Genomic DNA, 20,430 nt, shown 5'->3' on the forward strand with positions numbered 1-20,430 from the left:
ATTAAACCAAAACTTCAATACTATATTAATGAAATAACAAGCATGTGCAGGAGAAAGTTTCCCACTATGAAATTACTGCTGTGAGGAGATGTATTTATGCTAGAAAAACAAGAGGCCTATTTTACAAACTCTGATATGAGCATATTTCACCATCTTCCATTCTGGAGGCAATATCCTATAGTCCCCTTTGGGAGTTATGTTATTTTTCAGATAACCAGGGTTGAATACACAAGCTAACATTCCTAAACCAGTCCAGTTAGATTTGTAAATTCCACTACTTAAATTCTCAGTCAGTTCCTAAAGACTGGGAACACTTAGCTTATCAATTCAGCTTGTTCAAATACGAGAGTTCTGATTCTTCAGGTATTCATCTACCCATGCATTTTCAATAACCAGTCATCCAGTACAGGGTTGCGGTGTATTCAGATATTTGTTCATTTGGTCTTTCATAGCTTAATTCTAATTATCACTAGATCTAAATAGAAACAAGAAATAAATTAGTTTTGCTTTGAGACTTTAAGCCAGTGAATTGGACAGTTTATAAAATACATTTTCTCCAGTATTCTCATAGTTCCAGGAATGGACTATTTCTAGAAATGTGTTTCATCAGTGACACAGTTATATAACAGTCTACCTTAAACTTCCAAAACCGGTCAAACTGACTAATAAGTGCTTTTCTGTCATTTCATGAATAATATTAATCAGCACACACACACACACACATATATACAGCAGCATATGTGATTAGATTAAGTAAAGTGTTATTCAAGCAGCCTTTTGCCTCTCAATAATTTACTTTCCAATACATACAGCTCTGTATGATTTCTCAAAGAAGTGCACTTCTGATGTTTTCATCTGTGGATAGATTATTCATTGCAGTACTTAGAGTTGTAAGACTTAAAGCCTACTGTAAGAGAGGTGCTTGGTATCTCTAAGATTGTCTGCAACTTTTATACAAAATGGAGGTCTGACTGATCAGTGTTACATTCTCTTAGGTGAAAATAAATGTAATTCCTCACAATTGAGTATTATTCTACAGTCTATAGTCAATCATTCAGAACAGTTTATAAGAGAGACGTGTGTAGACCGTCTGCAACTTTGATGCAGAACCGAGGTGTAATCACTTGATTACTATATTGCTCTCTTATTACTATAGTTTACATGTCAGTCCAGACAACTGAGTATTATGCAACGTAATCGTTCACTGAAAACATTAATCGTTTTCAATAAATCCCACTCTGAAGTGATGTCATATGCGCAATGGTTTTCTGTAGCAAGTGCACTGCCCAAACAAAGACTCAAAACAATCTGTGTGAAATGCATCATAAAGATTTAAATAGTTTAAGTTGATTTTGTACATTTATAAATAGTAGCCTATATTATAATTTATGAGTTATTCACTATGCATTTTGAATCCATATACCCTATAACTATGTTTTTTAAATTTCTTGCATATTTTGATTATAGCATTTACTAGTCAACAGTTTGATATTTATAATATTTACACACTATCTTCCATGTATCCATTATGGTTATTTGTCTTTCATTATAACACATTCATAATGTTATATATAATTCATCATTTAAACTGGTGCAGCACTTCTAGGTATGAGTAACCATGGTGGTTCTAGTTTTAATATTAATGTTCCTTAGCAATCAATGATTTCTCAACTTTCTGAAAAGCAGCAAATATTCAGAAGTAATTGCAAAGTATGAATTCCCTTAATATGATTATTAGCATCATTGGGTAGTTGTGTAACAAGTACAGGTCACTTTGGGAATGGATTTCAAATTGTGTTTGACTGAGCTGGAATGAGACCTGAAAATACATCAGAGCAGACTAACAAAATCTCTGTAGGACTGTAAAATGAATATATTTTGTGCAATTATTCTAATATTTGAGAAGAGGAAATTACCTTATAAATGAACTGCTACAGAAGGTTTAAACTGAAATTCTTAAATGTACAGCTCCCAAAAAGAAAGACTTCAAAATCAAGTACAAGGTGACATATTTTTTAGATACTTTGGACGGGTATATTTTTAAGATCAGTAATTCTGTGAACAATTATATAATACTTGTTTTCTCTTTTGATTCTCACCCAAGACAGATAGTCCTCCAAGTTTAATGGCTGAAAATCACAAATACTTTGTTGTAAATATTTGTCAATTTCAAATTGGTTGCAGATATGGTTTAAAATTATTGAAGAAACTACCACCTACCAGCAAAGTAAACATATTTAGAAATTGCTCTCCAGATGAAGAACATGTAACTAAATTTGCCGTGTGTCTCACACAAAACTTCTAGTTTAGATAACATGAAATGACAATGTTATTATGGTGAATGGGGTGAATAATTTTTTTTAAAGATGATATTTATTCCTTTAGATAGACAGATAATTAAATAGATATTACAATCTATACAATATTTTACAATTCAACATGGCTTATTCTTTACTACAAATGGAGGAATATAATCTGTTTTTCCTTTATTCAATTATAGTATGTAATTTGTAATCTAAATATACTTTAGTATCCTATTTCTGAAACTATGAATAAACAAGTGTCCCTGAAAAACAAGCTACCCGTTATCAAGGGCCTAAAATAAAGACACACACATCCTTGCTAATGCTATGCACTGAACTCCCAAACTGGTAAACAATGTTATTGACAAAGCCTTCTATTCAGGAAAAAAAATCACAATAGTAAAAGACATTCACTTATTTTACTACATTAAAGAAAACAGTCTATCCCATTAAAAAAGACTTAAAGTAGACTGCATTAGCCATCCCTCAATCAACTCAAAAGCCACTGAAACCAGTTTCGACCAGTAACCATCACGAACAACAGCAGCACCGATACCCAGCATTCAGGAGTTTGTGGAGACCCGACACAGGGCTGAGTTTGGCTGTTTATAACTGGTGAATCACTCCAATGAGACGCCCCATAATCCTGCACGTGGCCCAAAACCTCTCAAGCCGGAAGACAGCCGCTGTCACGGATTGTTATGATGGGATGTCACAGCACAACAAGCAGCCGCTCGGCAAGGCACTTACTTTTGGCGTGGGGCAGGAGGCAGTTGAGAGACGGGAGGTGGCCTGGGCACGGGGCGACTCTGAGGGAGTGGTGCTGAGAGAGGCTGTGTCTCGAGGTAAAACCTGGACACCACGGGAGATGATGGAGTCTGGGATCTGTGGGGGAGACAGAGAAAGCAGCACACCATCACACACGGTGCAACACAAACACATTTTCCACTCTGGACCTGAATCACCCTTGGGTCTGCTGGTTCTTAATAAGTGAGCTCTTAGTTATTTCACTTGCTTGCATCACACTACTTTCAATTGATAATTTCCACTACAGTACAAGCTACTAAAATATATGTTTGTTACTTATGCACGGTTTCCACTGGCAGACGCGTCCAGACGGGTCTGGGTCCAGGTTTTGTGGACGGTTAACCATCTGCTGCCAGACGTGGCCGTAAGCATCCATCACGCCCACTAAGGAAATACTTTGCTTTCAGAAGTGAAGATGTGTGCTGGACTTGCAGACAGACAAGGAAGAGATCAGCTACATTATGTCGGAAGATATAATCTCAAGTGCCGTGTGGGATCATTAAGTAATTACAGTTTTATTAGCTGCATGAAATCCACGTACAGAGACAATGACTGCTTACAGTTAATATCCGAGTGTATTAAAAACTATCTGAACACAAATTGCACAGGACCCTGGTGCAGTGCCCTGACTAGTTAAAAATAAACTGAAGGATAATAATCGGATCGGTAGCAGCCGATTTTATTAATATTTTATGAAGAACTGGACAGTGTTTCAGGCTGTTGTCCTGTGGATGGTGTGCAGGTCTGTTGTGTAATCAGTATGAAGGCGAACACGATTTAGTTAACGTGTGTCCATTTACAAGTTTAATTAATTAATACATAAATACAGCAGATCTGGGTTTACCTCTAAAACATTAAGGACTGGTTTAATAAATTCATTCATTTGTCCATAAACGCCATGACTGAGACGTGCACACTTTAGTTAAATTATAGCCTGATATATTGTAGCTGCTGTTACTGATTAATCATGAAACGTGTGTATTTTGTTTCAGCTGTAACTTGCCCTGGTTAAGGACATCTGCTAAGTAAATTAAAAAGTGTCGTTTGCAGTTACAAATCTGTAGTAAGAGTAATAAGTTAAGGGAGCCAAGTTGTGCCATTTAAAATATCTACTAGCACATATCTTGATGATGATTACAATAATAACAATAATAATAAATAGCAAATATTTAATTTAATGTTTCACGTGGAAACATTTTCTTAAAGTAACGTAATGCTTGTCTGAATATGATGTTGTCTATACACGTTTAGCTAATCCTCTCTAAACAGAAACGTGCATTTATTCCGCTGTCTCCAATCATGTAAAGCATAAAGAATAAAATAGACACAAAAGTCCTTTCCACATCTGGCTCTATTGCTCATAGTGTCTGTTTTTAAAACGAAACGCATTCAAACCCACAATCACTCTGCTCCTCCCACAACAAGGGATGGACTTCCGACAACGGCCTGGTTTTACAAAACGTTGTGGGACGCGTCTGACATGGCACGGCAGAGATGCTTGAGCCAGTGGAACCGAGGCAAAAAAGACAGTGGTGAACCCCACGGAAATTTATTATCTGAAATAGTACCTGATGCATCAGATGCAAGGAACCATGAAAACCCTTGTGATTCTATTTATAATACTCAACATATGTTTTTGTGTTTTCTAAAAGCAATGTTTAATTAATGTAGGAATTGGTAATGTTTTAATTAAATTATTAGTGAAAGTGAAATAAACTGACTTGTCTCATTGGTCACCAAATGTAAAAATGGAAATAAGCAAAAACGTATTATTGGAATATCAAAAAGAGAACAATAAATACGAGTATCCGATATCAAACAAAGGTATTTGACCTCATCGAAAGAGTACAGATGTTAACATGACAATGGGACACATTGGAAGACTAACAGAGTGATAGAGCAGATCCCAAGAGATGAAAAAATACCAATCATATAGAAGATGGGAAGTTTAAATCAGAAGCTTTGGTGTTGATTTGAGGAAGATGTGATTAAAAATGAAAACATCTTTTTTTCTTTGATTTTAATGGATTAAATACATTTAACAGGTTGTCTTTTAAATGCACTTTCATTAGTTCTATTGGGAGAGGATTGGTTTATAAAGGCTTATAACAATTTATGTGCTGTTATTCATCTTCAATTAATAATACATACATTGCTTATTAACTGCTATAGATTTAACTTTATTATACAGTTTTGCCTGTATTAGCTATTTCTGAAAATAACCGTTTAGTGCTCATTCCTCTCTCTCTATGCCTTTGCGGTTTGCGATATTCAATATAGGCTGTACAGTTTAGAGTGAAACACTTCTCCCCACTGAATTATGTACAGTATACAGAATTCAGTGTAAAAGTATTTGAGGAAAAGTGGAAACATGTTTGATTCATTTATTTTTTCATCACATGTATTTTACCTTACCAAAACTCTAACCCAAAAATACTAGCGTAAAAAGCTTTGTAGATCAGCCTTTTAGCTAACAAGAAAAAATGCACCTCTAGTCAGTGTTCTCCGAATTGTGTAAGCAGATTGTATGTTATGTTTAATTTTTCTTACAATATTGCTGAACATTGCTGTGTGTCTCTTGTGACAAACCTCTTACATTTTATTGCTACTGCTTGGCTCATTTAACTTAAGGCTCTCAAAGCACTGTATTGGACATCTTAGCCATTTCCTTTTCTTGTAATGTCTGGTTGTGCATGGTATGTTATCAGATACAAATTTAATCACATTGCTAAAAACCACATTGTACATGTTTTAAAAAACAAACAAAAAAAAAAAACTGCATTACAGTGGTGCAGTCTGCAGACTGAAGAGAAATGGCAAGCACTACAAATATATTCACTGATATCTTTTAAGGCAAGCTGCTTTTCAACTAAAAACAGGTCAGAAAATATGTATAAATATGCAAAATGTAACAGCAAATGAAAACAATATGCTTGAAGGTATTATGTGTTCTCTTGTTCTTAGGATTTAGAAAATATGTATTTTTATACCCCTAAATTGTAATTAGCACTTGCTATTTAAATGATCTCACTGCTACAACCCTCAGTCATCAGCATGGGAGAGATCAAGACAGCATACACGTTGAGCTCTTTAAATTTTTCAATCTCTAAAAGTCTCTGCTCCTGTACAGGTTAACTTCTAGTCCAATGACTATTTCTTTGAATCTGAACCATGTACTCCCTACAAAATGTGACTCCTACACCCAGATTGCAAAAGATTCATTGAAGAATGAACTTCTCAGATAATGGCATTCCCATTTTACACATACACAACCACTTCCTATATTGTTTGAAATTAACAAAACATTAAAATACATATTCCAAAATGACTTGCTTTTTCTGAAAACAGTGGTTGCTTTGCCTTTTAATTTGAAATAATATTTAAAATTATGGTTGAAAGCATTTTCTTTTTGCTCCAGAATGATGTTCTCAAAGACTCAGACTGTTCTCACAGATACTGATAAATATATTTTCACACTCTTACTCTGTAAGCCATGTGTCCAATATGAGAAGCCCATAGGGGTGGTTTCACAGTTGGTAATTAATGCTAAGCAATTTTTTGCTAGCATCTTTCGATGTATTACTGGCTGTTAGCAATTATAATAGCATTAATAGCATTTTAATTGGCAAAAAGTAGGTTTGCAGAGTAATAACCTTCAGTGAATGAACTGTAAACAAATGATTTTTTTTTTTTACTAATGATTACACTTTGATACATTTGGGAATATTTGGGGTGCTACACATGGCAATTCTTAAACCAAAAAGCAAATTATTTCTAGAAACAAATTCCAACTGTAGTCCCAGCTTAATGGAGGTCCCAGAGGAGAGACACTTGTGTCCAAGGTTTTGGTCCAAACAAAAACAAACACGACAAATAAATTGTACTAAAGTCTCCCAAGATGATTTTATAGTGTGCCCTTAATTTTTAATTATTTCTTATTAACAATCTTCTTTATCCTCATACTAGACATCAGTAGGTATATAAGGATGCAGTGACAGGAATGATACAGGTTAAAGACTAGTGAAATTCACAGAAAACAAGAAAAAGGTGTCACAGTGGAAGAGTGAAATTCACTACATTTTAACTAATAGAAAACACATAATATACGACTGCACTATCCTAAACAGATTCAATACTAAAAGGGACAACAGTGATGTAGAGTTCATCTTAATACGAACATGGAAAGTGAAAAAACAAACAAGCTGACTGATATCATGAAGTGGAGTACACTTTAAGACTGAAAAATTGATTTAGAATACTTCATACCAACCCGAAGACCTCGATGCCTCACAAATGTGTGACAAAAGTAAGAATAAGGAAACTGCAAGAAAGGTTGGAGGACTCAATACATCACAAGACAAAAAGACATCTCATGAAACATGATAACTTATGAAGAAAGGAGAATAAATAAAATACAGTCAAGACCCCAAATCAAAAGTTAATTACAATGAACACTGGGGATACTAAAATAAGCTAAAATAAGCAGCTGAAGAAACATGTGAAAAAAGTGTCTCAGAATTAGACAAATCCAAGATAAATGGAACAATGCAACTGTCATCCTCCTTCACAAGAACAGAAGATCTGAAGAACTATGGGCCCATTAGTCTAGTTACCATTGTATACAAAGTACAAAAGGTAAGTAACACTACATCACCTTCAAGACTTCACACAAGGAAGAGAAGAAGCAGGATTCAGAAAGTGGATATAACACAATGGATCATTGCCTAGGCTTTATCGTTGACAACAAAGCATTTGATCTTTATCAAATTATATATATATATATATATATATATATATATATATATATATATATTATATATATATACACACACACACAAACTACCGGTCAAAAGTTTTAGAACACCTAAATGTTTCCAGTTTATATTGAAATGTATGCAGTTTAATGTCTAAGTACTATGAAATTAAAGCATAGAACAGATAAACAATTGGCTATAAAAAATAAATCATGGAATCGTTTTGTTTAACAAAATGTTACACCTTGAGTTGACAAACCCCTCTGGCACCAAATCTGTGTGCTTCTCTTTAATCCCATGTGTACTCTTCACTGTTGTGTTGCTTGCCAAGTGTTTGGCATCACATGAAAGCTGAAACTCTCAGCTTTCTAATGATGTGAAGCATTCTCTGATGTGAAAAATTGGGTTTTTACACCCCCTTCATTCTGAAATGATACAAAATCTCAGAAAATATTGACAATTATGACATTCTGGAACCAGACAGTCTACTGATCAAAACAAGACCATCCACGTTTTGGTGGAAGCAACACACACCCGTAGAGAGCTCAAAATGTCAAGATGGAAAAGTCTGTTTACAGTGTACTAATACACAACAACTTTACATAACTGGATCTGAATTTCTGTGTGTTTGATAGAACATCAAATCATATTTACTGGAATCGTCAATTGAAACAGGGATCTGTGACTATCTGAATGAGACCCCCCCGCCAATCGTAAATCAGATGCGTTTGAGAATTAAATGCGCTGGTAACCAAGAGAAAAGGCTTTCAAATGATGTGTGCATTGTAGGAATACAGTGTAACTTCTATGCACAGGAGCTGCGCGAAACACTGCCAAACAATGCTCTAGAGGGTGTAGTAACACAGTATATAACTCTGAAATGTACATTACTTTTTAGTAAACACTATTTTTTTTTTTTTTTTTTTTTTTTTACCTCTGGCAGTTTACCGCTTACCTTTGTACCATTTCAGGTTATTCACTGGACTTGAACTGCTTAATTTTCAATAAACACTGGAAAAATGGGGGTGTTCTAAACCTTTTGACTGGTAGTGTGTGTGTGTGTGTGTGTGTGTGTGTGTGTGTGTGTGTGTGTGCGCGTGTGTGCACGTGTGTGCGTGTGCCTGAAGACCTGTTGCTTCAAATTCAAGAGACTCAAAATGAACTTGACTAAGAACAAAGTTATGTGCCACAACTTTGTTATAATTAAGAACATCTAACTAGGCCAAAATGTAATTGAAGTCAAATGATATGTCTACCTAGGACAGCAAATCAAAGCAGATGGAGATCTTATGGAAGAAATCAAAAGAAGAGGAAAAGTAGGATGGAGTTCATTTGAAAGAAACGTCATGCTATTGAAAAATCTACCCATTTGCTTGAAGATAAAAATATCAATACATACTACCAGTGTTCACTTATGGCACTGAAACCTGGTCACTAAATGCAAAAGTGATACAGAAACTGGAAACACAGAGAAGCATTTAATGATGCATGCTTGGAATAATGAGAAGAGGCAGAAAAATGAATAAATGAACCCGAGAACAAACAAAGGTATGTGACATAATTTAAAGTGAAAATGTTGAAATGGCAATGGTCTGGATATACTGCATGAAGAACAGACCAAAGATGCACAAAAATAAGTTATAGAATGGATCCCAAGAGATAAAACAGATCTAGAATAAGACCACATAAAATATGGGAATTATAATAAGATTTACTGAAGGTTAACACCCACATTATACAAAAACTTTGACACATCCACCAATCACAATTTGCAAACCAATACCAAACCAGTTTTCCTTTGGACAGAAGAAGACTGAAGTAAAAGATTTGAATTCACCCTAGTCTAGCACTGGGAAACACTGACTATATGTTTGCAAGGCTTTCAAGGTTGTCAACACTGGCTATTTCTACATATATATACATTAAGATTATTCACACTGCACTGCAGAAGAGTTATTGCAGGATTAAGAATGAACCAATTTGGCAACAATGTAAAGCTTAATTAGACATCTGGAGCTGTTGGCTTAGGTATAGCTAATTAAAATCATAGGAATGCATACAATATCTAAAACCCTAATGCACAGGGAAATGTTATTAAGCTAATATAATGATATACACATTACAGATGCAACAATCTTTTCTAGGAATCTATTAAAAACATCTACTAATCTATTATCTTTTGTATCTTGCTAAAATGCTTAGGTATTTTCCCATTATTAACTTCCTTTGTTTCTTATATATTTTATAGCTTTTATTAGATCAGATTAACTTCTATGCTAAGAAAATTAGATTCAAGTCAAATTTTAGTTCATAATAATGAAGTTATTAGTACATGCTATATTTCCAAACATATTAAGGCACTAGACCATTAGAATGTAGGCCTAAATAACTGGTACAAATTTGTTCGAAAGGTGCAAGATTTTGAAATCATTGCCAAACAATGACATTTTGATTCTGCTTTATAAAGATTTTTCTTGTTTGAATTCCAAAAATAACAATGCAGTAAAATGTGTATAAACAATGATACATTGTCAAATGGTTGTTGTGCTGTAAAAATATTGAAGGAAAAAAAAACGTTTTAATTGTATCTATCAAATGCAGGTCATTAAGGTCATTAGTGTGGCTTCATACAAAGTTATGTTACCGTATGATAATGTTACCGTACTGACACATCCAAATGACGCATCACACACACTATAAAGGGGAGCCACTTACAGGGACATTAATGACTGAATCCAATAAAAGTGATGGTTATGTGTTTAAAACGTGATTTTCCATCATGCATATTTCACTGTATTATTATTATTTCCTTCACTATGTAATTTATTGCATTATGGTTTATTGTGTAATCTGCAGTTTATTAGACATTCTACCTGCTACTGGGATATGTACATTATTATTTTAATGTTCCCTGTGTTTGTGCAAAGACATCAGCCACATAAGTATATGACTAAGAAGATTTTTATGATTATTATTATTATTATTATTATTATTATTATTATTATTATTATTATTTCCATTCATAAGAGTACAGCATGGCCATTGTGATTTCTACCAGTGAGGGCAGTTGTCTTTAGTAGAGTTTCCATTTGTGGTTATTTGTACATGAAGTGACTGAATAAACAAACACAAATAATGTCAATTGTAAGTGAAAAATGTGTAAACAACAAAAATGTTCATATGGAAACATGGATTTGACATGAAATGTATATAAGCTCTTTCATAGAGGGAGTTTGAAAGTTCAATGATCAGCAGCAAAATAATAAAATCAAGTGGATTACTATGGTCATCTATTTAGTAATACAACCCGAGTGTATTGTCTTTGATAAATGAGTCGTGAGAAAAAGTAAAAAAAAGTTGATATATATATATTTTTTTTACTACTTATGACATGGCACCCAACAAGATACTTGAAAACAACATGGGTAAAACTACATATTAAATATACTTGATCAATTAAAAAAATCACAGCTTTATTGCATAATTTTAACACTGCAGTTTATCTGAAATAAGATTGCGTGACATCCATACATTTCCTGCCAAGATTGATAGCTGGTAATCTCATACAAATTAAATTGAGCCTATGGAAATGCTAGCAGATTTATTTTTTGTGCACAAATTGTTTTTTTTAGAGTTAAAACACATATTGAAACTCCAGTTTTGACACTATCCAATCTACATATTTGGAGACTTGCACATTTTATTGTGCAAGTACATGGGATGCAAGTGGTAAAGAGGAACGTCCATCCATCCATCCAGTATAGAAGGCGCTTTTCCTGGCGAGGGTCGTGGGGAAGCCAGAGCCAATCCCGGCAGGCATAGGGCGCAAAGCAGGAATAGTCCCAGGACAGGACGCCATTCAATCGGTGGACAACATGCGCACGCGCACACACACACACACACGCACACGCACACGCACACGCGCACATGCACACGCGCACATGGCAATTTAGAGAGACCAATCAACCTGACCTGCATGTCTTTCAACGGTGACAGGAAACCAGTGTACCCAGAGAAAACCCACACAGAAACGGGGAGAACATGCAAACTCCACACAGACAGGCCCCCCAAGCCAGGACTCGAACCAGGGAGTAAAGAGGAACATTCATTTTGCAGTTTGAGTACTGGAGAACATTTTAAAGATTCAAGATAAGAGACTATATCACAAAGCAGATTTCATCCACAAGCACTCTTTTTTTTTTCTTTGCATTTTGCATAAGATACGTTACCCTGTTGGTGGCTTCCAATACATATTCATAGTTATAGCATAGTCTTATCGTTTTTTACACCATACAAAATCTTTATTATTTGTCCTGTAGACTTAGCTGACCAACATGTTGGGGCTGAATTGCTGCATAATTGCTGTACACACATGTAATGGTTACACGCTGGTTAGAGCTCACCAGATGAAAGCTAAAAGTGTCTTACCAACTCCTCTGCAATGCTGCTGGTGGAATGACAGGGATGACTGATGAAGCCAGGGATGAAGTGACCACCTTTTGCCATGACAACAGCAGGGTTATGGTTGGGTTTCCGACTCTGATGTACAACACAACAAATATCAGGACAATGGCAAGAAGACACACAAATGCAATAAATAAAATTCAATGGGACACACTCAGCTCAGTGAGGGACAGCTGATTGATATTAGTAAGATGAAAAATGTGACAGGGGCTGGGCATATACAGTAGATCTCCCACTTTTAGTACATATTACCCAGGCCAAAAAATGTTTATTGATTAAAATGTCTTTCTTCTGGTCTCTTTCCTTAGCAAGCTGTTTGAAAGCTGTCTGCACAGAACCAGCCTGTGCTGAATAATTAAAATACAAATGCCAAGGTGTGTGTGAAGTAAATGATGCTGATGGCTTGTCCTTGATCAATGTCAAGCCTTTTGGTATTGCATGCAGCACAACAGTAATATCTGCAGGCAACTCTCTTCCACCACACCGACAGAGGTCCCAACAAGTCTACACACAGTTGTGTTCTGTATCTGAAGAAGGAATGTTACCTTCAGCTTGTGCTACTTTAAAGCACGATATTATGCAACAGGCATACATGTAATCAAGATAAATACATAAATAACAGCTTGGCAATGTCTCAGTGAGAAAATTAGGTAACTGTTAATGAACTATGCTCCTTACAGCTAGCTAAAGATATTGACGTTCTTCTTGTTTTTGCTGATTCTGATCTTTTCAGGCAGAGCACAACATGCCCTGCTGTGTTAAAAACATAACTTTATATGATACGGAAAACATTCAGAATTTAGGAGCCAATTAAATTAAAACTGTTTGCACCGCAAAACACTTGCAGAAGAATTACTGCAAATGGAACTTGTGCTGCTAAACTTTTGTGGCATCAAATCTGAAACTACCTGTGGTGCCAAATGAGCTTCTCACAGATTTTGATGAGCACAACAATGTTGTGGGAGCGGTCACGTAATTCTAGAGGAATTAAATCAAGAAAATACCTGTGAGAAAATAACCTGCAAATGCTCTTTGAGGATATCTAAAAGCCTGTAATGTTTGTGCCATAATTTAAACAAAGCACATTTTGCAAATACATGCAATGGAATACAGGTGTATATATAGAAAAAAGGTGACTCAGTCATCAAACTCCTCTTATTTCAGATGGGGTACATCCAACAGATGGATAATTTTAATTCAGGCCTCTATATATCTCTTTATGTTAGGTGCATATTCTTGTTCAAAAATATCAACATTATTAACAACAGTATTTAAGCTTTAACTGTTGTGTTACATCCAGGTACATCTTTACATTTACATGCTCACAGTTTATCCTTACAACCATGTAAATTAACACCCACCCACACATTTCTATATTGGTGACCAGCTGCAGTTGAAATAAACTTTTAAGAGCAATAATAGGCTGAATAAGCAATATAAATGAGAATATAAAATTGATTGCATACATTTCAATTCCTCAATAATTGAGCAATGTAAATAAATTACAAAATATGTTTTTACATTATCACAATGGTGTAGCTTGACTTGGGGGCAAAGAAATGTAAATGTTCTTTAATATTCATATAGCCTACATTTTATTTTTCTGATCAAGGTTGGCAGCCACATCCCACCCTCCTTCTCCCCCAACCTACACAACTGCTTATAATGATGCAATACATACAAATATGTATTTGTAGTATAAGTGCTATTAGGTAAGGATGAATGATTTCCTTCCTATAACATTTACATTACCACATCACATCACATTTAGGTAAAGCAAGTAAAGGTCAGGATGATATTTACTAGGAAAACTGCTAAAGCTTAAGGAATGGAAAATACACTTAAAAAGTACTTGAAAACAAGATCACGTTGGTGCATTTGACCAGAGCCATACCAGCATCTTGGGCCCTCTTTAGAGATGTGCCCCCTTCATGTGTTTTTATAAGTTGGATATTCTGAGTTCAGCGCCTTCTCTTGGGGTGCCAATCTTGGGTTCATCCGAATCTTCAGAGAAGCTTTGAGGACTGGTCCCCTGTATACTTGAAGGTAGACTGTAGTGGCAACTGGTCTTGGGCATGGTCCTTATGACCATTCTGACATTTCTAATGTGTGATGCAATATTCCAAACTCCTTTAAGAATGATTTTCTCTTTCAGATAACAATGGTTGGATCTGCATCCTACCAATATGTTTGGCTTGCACTGGCTTTCTTACTGCCTGCCCATGTTGGAAGCCACAGTGGCAAAACTCCTCCTCCTTGTTTGCAGAAAAACCTGATGTTAGATTTAATATCACCAGAAGCAGTGCTGTGATATTCATAACTGTGACTTCCTACAACTTTTCATCCACTTTGTGTAAGGAGCATTATCAAGCCTCATCAACTTTAAGGTTTTTACTTGAAAATCAACAGTCAAGATGTTCCCTACAACTGTATTGAGATATCTACCTAGATTCCATAATATCTAACTATAGTTTCCCTACATGACAGTTCAAGCATTGGCTAAAAAAAACTAAGATAAGTTGGGCCAGTTATAGTTGAGGGCACCATCACTGCATGCAATTTGTCAAAATGTTGGTGCATCTGCAACATACGATTTCCTCAGAAGCCAAATTTTCCTAAATACCCTTCTCTGACATGTTTCCAAATATTATTATATAAGCCAGTTGCATAAAACATCTACATTTTCCTCTCAATTTCACACTTAAAGTGGAACTACCACAATTACTCAAATCATTGTTTTACACATATTTCTGTTGTTACAGTGTACTATAAATACCACTCTTCCAGATCAAGTCAATCACATAACCAACTATTAAAAATTAAAAATGTGAAACTTAAATGAATGGCGTATGCCAAATATCAGCATGCACACTCTCTCAGTCCTTTTGTTTCTTGTTTTTGTTCTTTGAATTTTAAATTGCTTATATTATTGACTTGATCTGGAAGAGTGATATGCATCATACTTCTAAAACAACTTACTTATTCTAACAACATACAAAGATGCATGCAACTGTGATTTTAGGAATCACAGTAGTTCCACTATAAGCGTGATTTTAAGGGTGTTGCAAAATGTACCATCAAAACCAAAGTAAATGTGCTGGTAAAGGGAGAGTGGTTTATATGTAATACATAAGTTATTTATTAAGAGCTTTATAAACCTGGCAACAAGCCAGGATGTTCACTTACGTTCACTTCATTGTCTAATTGATCTTGTAAAAGAGCAAAAACAAATCCTGTATCAATCTGTTTTTGGACTACAACAAAATAATATTAAATAAACTGAAATAAAATAAATCATAAATAAGTTAGTTTTATTTAAAATACACACACAGTTACATGCATGCTCAAATATTTCCAGAGAATAAACTTTATATGATACATTTGATGAACATAATCAAACTAGTACTAATTACAGCAGGGAGGGAAAGACAATCCCATAGGTGGCTCAAATGCACATTTCACGGTCTGGATTGTGTAAAGGGAGTAAATGCATCTGTTGCTAGTCACCGTGTTTGTTCTAAATTGGTGCACTGTCCTTGTGAATCAAGGCTTATGGGCTGTCCCTGTCCCATATCAAATAAGCCACAGGGTCAATTTATAAAGTTTTTTATTTGTCCAATCCCTAGTGGAGATGAACAATTCAATCTGGGGTCATTTGAGATAGCTCAGGTTGTCCTGAGATTTTTTGTGTGAAAATGCAAGTTAAATAAATAATTAGGCTTGCGTCTATTCAATGGTCAGATTTTACCATAATAAAACAGTCCGTAATAAACTTATTGATGGCAGAGTGTAGCCTGCTTGGAACTTATGTATACAAACTAATGACATTTATCTTAGACTAATGTGATATTTATTTCAGATGGAAAATTGTTGACATTTAAGACTTAGGATCCTGAAATAAAGCAAAAGAAAGACTGCAGAAACTAAACACATACACGTGCACACACACAGAACTGGACCGCATTAATTCATTTATAGTAGATTTATGGCGGAATATGCAGTTTCATTAATTCCTAATTGAGTTGCTTATTTTGTTTTCTGAAAAGATTTTAAATAATTTAGATTTTCTCTCTGGGACCAAGGTGTGCACTTATTGTGTTAAGGTACAATATGGGTGTACGTTTAACCTGCATCTCTGTCATTAAAACACGTGAACCACAAATAATACTTGAATTATGTAAATGATTAAACATTAAAGGTGATTCCTAACATTAAAGCATCCTTCCAAGCATTATTTTTCATCCCAGTCATAACTGGTGTTAAACAACAAGGAATACTGATCAGAAGATATTGTGTAAGCATTAAAATTCCTGGCCCTAACTATGCTTTTGTATTACTTTACATTCTAAGGTTGCCCTACACCCAGCAATTTGCACTTTCAAAAGCTCAATTTGCATCCTATTATACCACCCTCCACAGGGGCTAACTTGTCAGAAGCATCATTGACATGGGAATATGTAGGACGGAATCCAATTAATAAACATAAGAGATCTTGAATTCAACTAGGTTACATCAAGTGAATTTTAATGACGATCTGTGTCAGAAGATAAAGTGACTGAATAAGATTTAATTGTAGGGCAATATAGTGTCAATATGGGAATAAACAACTCTGTCATTAGCCCTTCTACTTTCAGGCAATATCTGGATTCTATTATTTTACCTTTTTTGGAATGCAAAATATGCACCTACTAGACATTCTACTAATCACCCTAAAATAATAATATTGTTATATTTATTCACTGGTCTCTACATCACTATTAGTAGTAAATACAATGGTCCTTGAGGAGCAGCCTGTGCTCAGGTAATCTGTTTAAAATACGTGTCCAAAAAACAATTAGCAGCTCCACTAATTTATTGCAATGTCAGTGTTAGTGACTGTTACTATACAGGCAATTTAAGTTTGACCCTTAGGAAACCAGTGTGACCTATATGTCATATACAGCGGTCCGGGAAATTGGGATAATATATTTCTTCTAGCCCTGTTAAATGTTACATATATGTCACACTGGGCTCCTAATCTGTAAATGTCCTGATGTATAATGAGTGCCCTATCTGATAAATGCTTGGGCATCCCCACACTGACTTGAATGAGAAGGGAATTAATTAAACTCAACTGGAGTTGACATCAAATACAACTCTGAAAGGCTGATTTCTGTCCTTTGGCAGTAAAATTAATAAATACATAACAGCAATCTGTAGCATTCACCTATTATGGATAAAGAGGAGGATCTAGCTCAATTTTGGAAGGGTAATACACCCTTATCTGCCGTACTGTTGAAGAGTTGATGCATGAAACTGGTCTTTCCAAATTAGGGAGTACAATAGGAGAAAGATGGCATTTCAAATTAGATGAACATTATATAATTGAATTGGACATATGTGTCCTTTGTGAATAATGGGGGTGCTAATTAATATTGCAGAACAGCCAATGGGTAAAAAACAAGTTACAGCAGATTACACTGGTAGACAGATATCAATTTGCCAACTGTATAGAATTCTAGGTTTTGGAATTCAAAAAGAGCAGGTTAAAATAAGTGACACTACCCAGAATGCAGAGCCACCTACTGGACAATTGTGTTATATTATGGAGACAGATGTTCAACATACTAAAATTGCACAGTTCAATTAATTAAATGCTCAAAAATAACTTGTTTACTTAAATATATTGGGACTATTTTTCTCTCAGCAAAAATATATGTTTTATAAATGTGTGTTTACCATTAATAACCCCAAAATATTAAAAAAAATATATATATCAGACATCTCCTCAGGTGGCAAAACTGCCAACAAGGAACCTTTCATTCCATTCTGTTGCAGGATTTGGGCACAATTCCTTATTTGATGCATTAGGAACTGATGAAATTATACAATTAAGGAACTGGCTGTACAAAAAGAGAGAGGCCTGGTATTTGAGGGTCTACCCAGGGCGTTTGGGCTACAACAGGGGTCTCCAGCCCTGGTCCTGGAGAGACATAGTCCTACAGGTTTTATAGCTTTAAATGTTCATTGAGTGAAGACCTGGAAAACAGGTTAACATGAACTAATAAATCAAACAAATGGTCCAATTAAGCTATTAAAATTGGACGACACGAGTATTCTGTGGCTCCCCAGGGAAAGGCTGAAGGCCCGTGTGGCAGCTCTGCAGGGTCTTCTCTTACTGCTTACATAAAACGGACAGACAGAGGGTCCATTCTATGAGAGTGGCCCCGGCGCCGGCTCACACAGACCTTGGCAGCGATGGCGGCGGCAGTGATGTGGGACGAGGAGCTGTCCTCCGTGGAGGCCACCCCACTGTCCTTCTTCTCCTCTTCCTCCTCCTCACATTGAACCCCCTTGTCCTCTGTTTGTTTGTGGGGGCTGGTGGTGGGGGGAGGAGAGAGTGGGGGGGGCGGTGACGGGAGATCCTCCAGCTCGTCATGAACCTCCTTGACTTTCACGATGGCATCCCGCAGCAGGTCAATGGCATGAGGTAGAGCTGGCAGGATGAACTGGAAGCATTCCTGAGAGGAAGAAGAAGTACAGTGTGGCGTTACTGCAGGGCTGTCCAGTCAATAATTCCTGGGGATTAAGCCTACCTTTAACAAACTGGAGCTTTATGTGAAAATGCATCTGCTGGACCCTTAAGTCTCTTTATTAGAAGAAGATATGTTATATAAGCCAATAGTCTTCAGAGAAGTTTCATTGTAATTGCTTCATTCAGTGCTTAAGGTTTCTAACTACAACCTTGGTTTTCAGGTCTTGGAGTTTTGTAGGGCATTACATATGTGGGCACTGTGGGTTCTGTGTCTCATTGGCACTGGGGTGCTGTCACCCATCATTTGTGACGTCACTGTTGTACGAACAGCGCGTCCTTGTCATATAGAGCACAGAACTAGCCACTAGCTCATCCAGTGTAAACCTTTCCTGAGAGTGAAGCTGGCATGCTCTATGCTAAGATAAGATGGCATCCAATCTTATCTGTGACAAAATTCCATGGTGTGATTGGAAGAGATGTGGTATACATAAATACTTAATTAACACCTGGTTTCAGCACACAATCAACTTACAACATTTTAATCTTTACAGACAGTACTGATGTTCTTATCATCCACACAATATTCATCATTACTCATTTCAGTGCAAGAAAGTGATAAAACGACTGTGTTATAATGATACATCATAAATTAAAGGCAATAAGGAATCTGTTTCATGGTGGGCTCCTTTGCCATGCCATACATTTTGAGCCTTTTGATCTTCCCTTTCTGTTTCTTTTTGTAAATCTGTCTGTCTATAATAGATAAAGACAACAATACATTTCCAGAGCTTTAGCATAGCCATAATAATAATGATGATTCATGTAATATAGGAAACATGGCAAGTCTTGGTTTCCCTGTACTTTAAATTGCATGTGAGAAACCTTCCAATCAAAAAGTAACCGCTCCAAATATTTACCTTTTATTGTGCTTAAATGTCTTTGCATGCACAGACATATTTGTATTGAAAAAAAATGATATGGCTAACCTTGGGTCAAACCATTAAATAGTATATGTTCTTATCACTGTAAATGCATGAATGTGTGTAATCCTTATGTGTGCTAGTTTTAATAAGTTATTACATTTTGTGAAGGGTGTTTCCTATTGTATAAGCTTCTCATTTGAGGTCTTCTTGACCTAAATTAGTAAGATGACATCTCTAACACAATAAGAGACACCCCTCAAACAATGTATTAACACATACTTAGGGATTTCGGTTTTTCTTATCACTGCTTGTCTTTATAATCAGTACAAATCTTAAATTGTCATTAAGATGCATCTGCATACTAATTACGTTTAAATTCTGATAATAATCGGCAGCTCGATCAAGAAAGGAAGGTAAAAATAATCAATGTTGGTTGGTAATTCATTTATTTTCCAGAGTTTAAGAAAGTGACTCAGCTCAAAATACATTTATAGGGATATTATGACATCAAAAAGAAATGCTGAAAACCAAAAGCCCTACTTATAATATAATGCATCACTTCAGATACATCTGTTCTGTCAGTCAGCGGATAGAGGGGGATATCCAACAAAATCAGGTCTTAGATTATAGGATTATTGGTGTTGTGTTTCTTTATGTGCTGTGTA

The 20,430-nt window shown here is 35.6% G+C and overlaps 1 protein-coding gene across 12 annotated transcripts in view; it reads right to left on the reverse strand.

Moving 5' to 3' along the window:
- gphna (gephyrin a) overlaps positions 1-20,430 on the reverse strand; it is a 278,299-nt gene that overhangs the window by 100,021 nt on the left and 157,848 nt on the right. For 8 of the 12 annotated variants that reach the window (XM_066694144.1, XM_066694141.1, XM_066694143.1 and 5 more), the window contains exons 7-9: positions 18,556-18,828; positions 12,293-12,403; positions 3,054-3,188 (exon numbers count right to left, since the gene is read on the reverse strand). In XM_066694144.1, coding sequence (XP_066550241.1) covers positions 3,054-3,188; positions 12,293-12,403; positions 18,556-18,828 — 519 coding nt within the window. The remainder of the gene's footprint in view (positions 1-3,053; positions 3,189-12,292; positions 12,404-18,555; positions 18,829-20,430) is intronic. The other 4 variants (XM_066694145.1, XM_066694146.1, XM_066694142.1 and 1 more) reach the window with 1 other exon arrangement.

This window comes from Amia ocellicauda, chromosome 21 (assembly GCF_036373705.1).
Source record: "Amia ocellicauda isolate fAmiCal2 chromosome 21, fAmiCal2.hap1, whole genome shotgun sequence".
Taxonomy (NCBI): domain Eukaryota; kingdom Metazoa; phylum Chordata; class Actinopteri; order Amiiformes; family Amiidae; genus Amia; species Amia ocellicauda.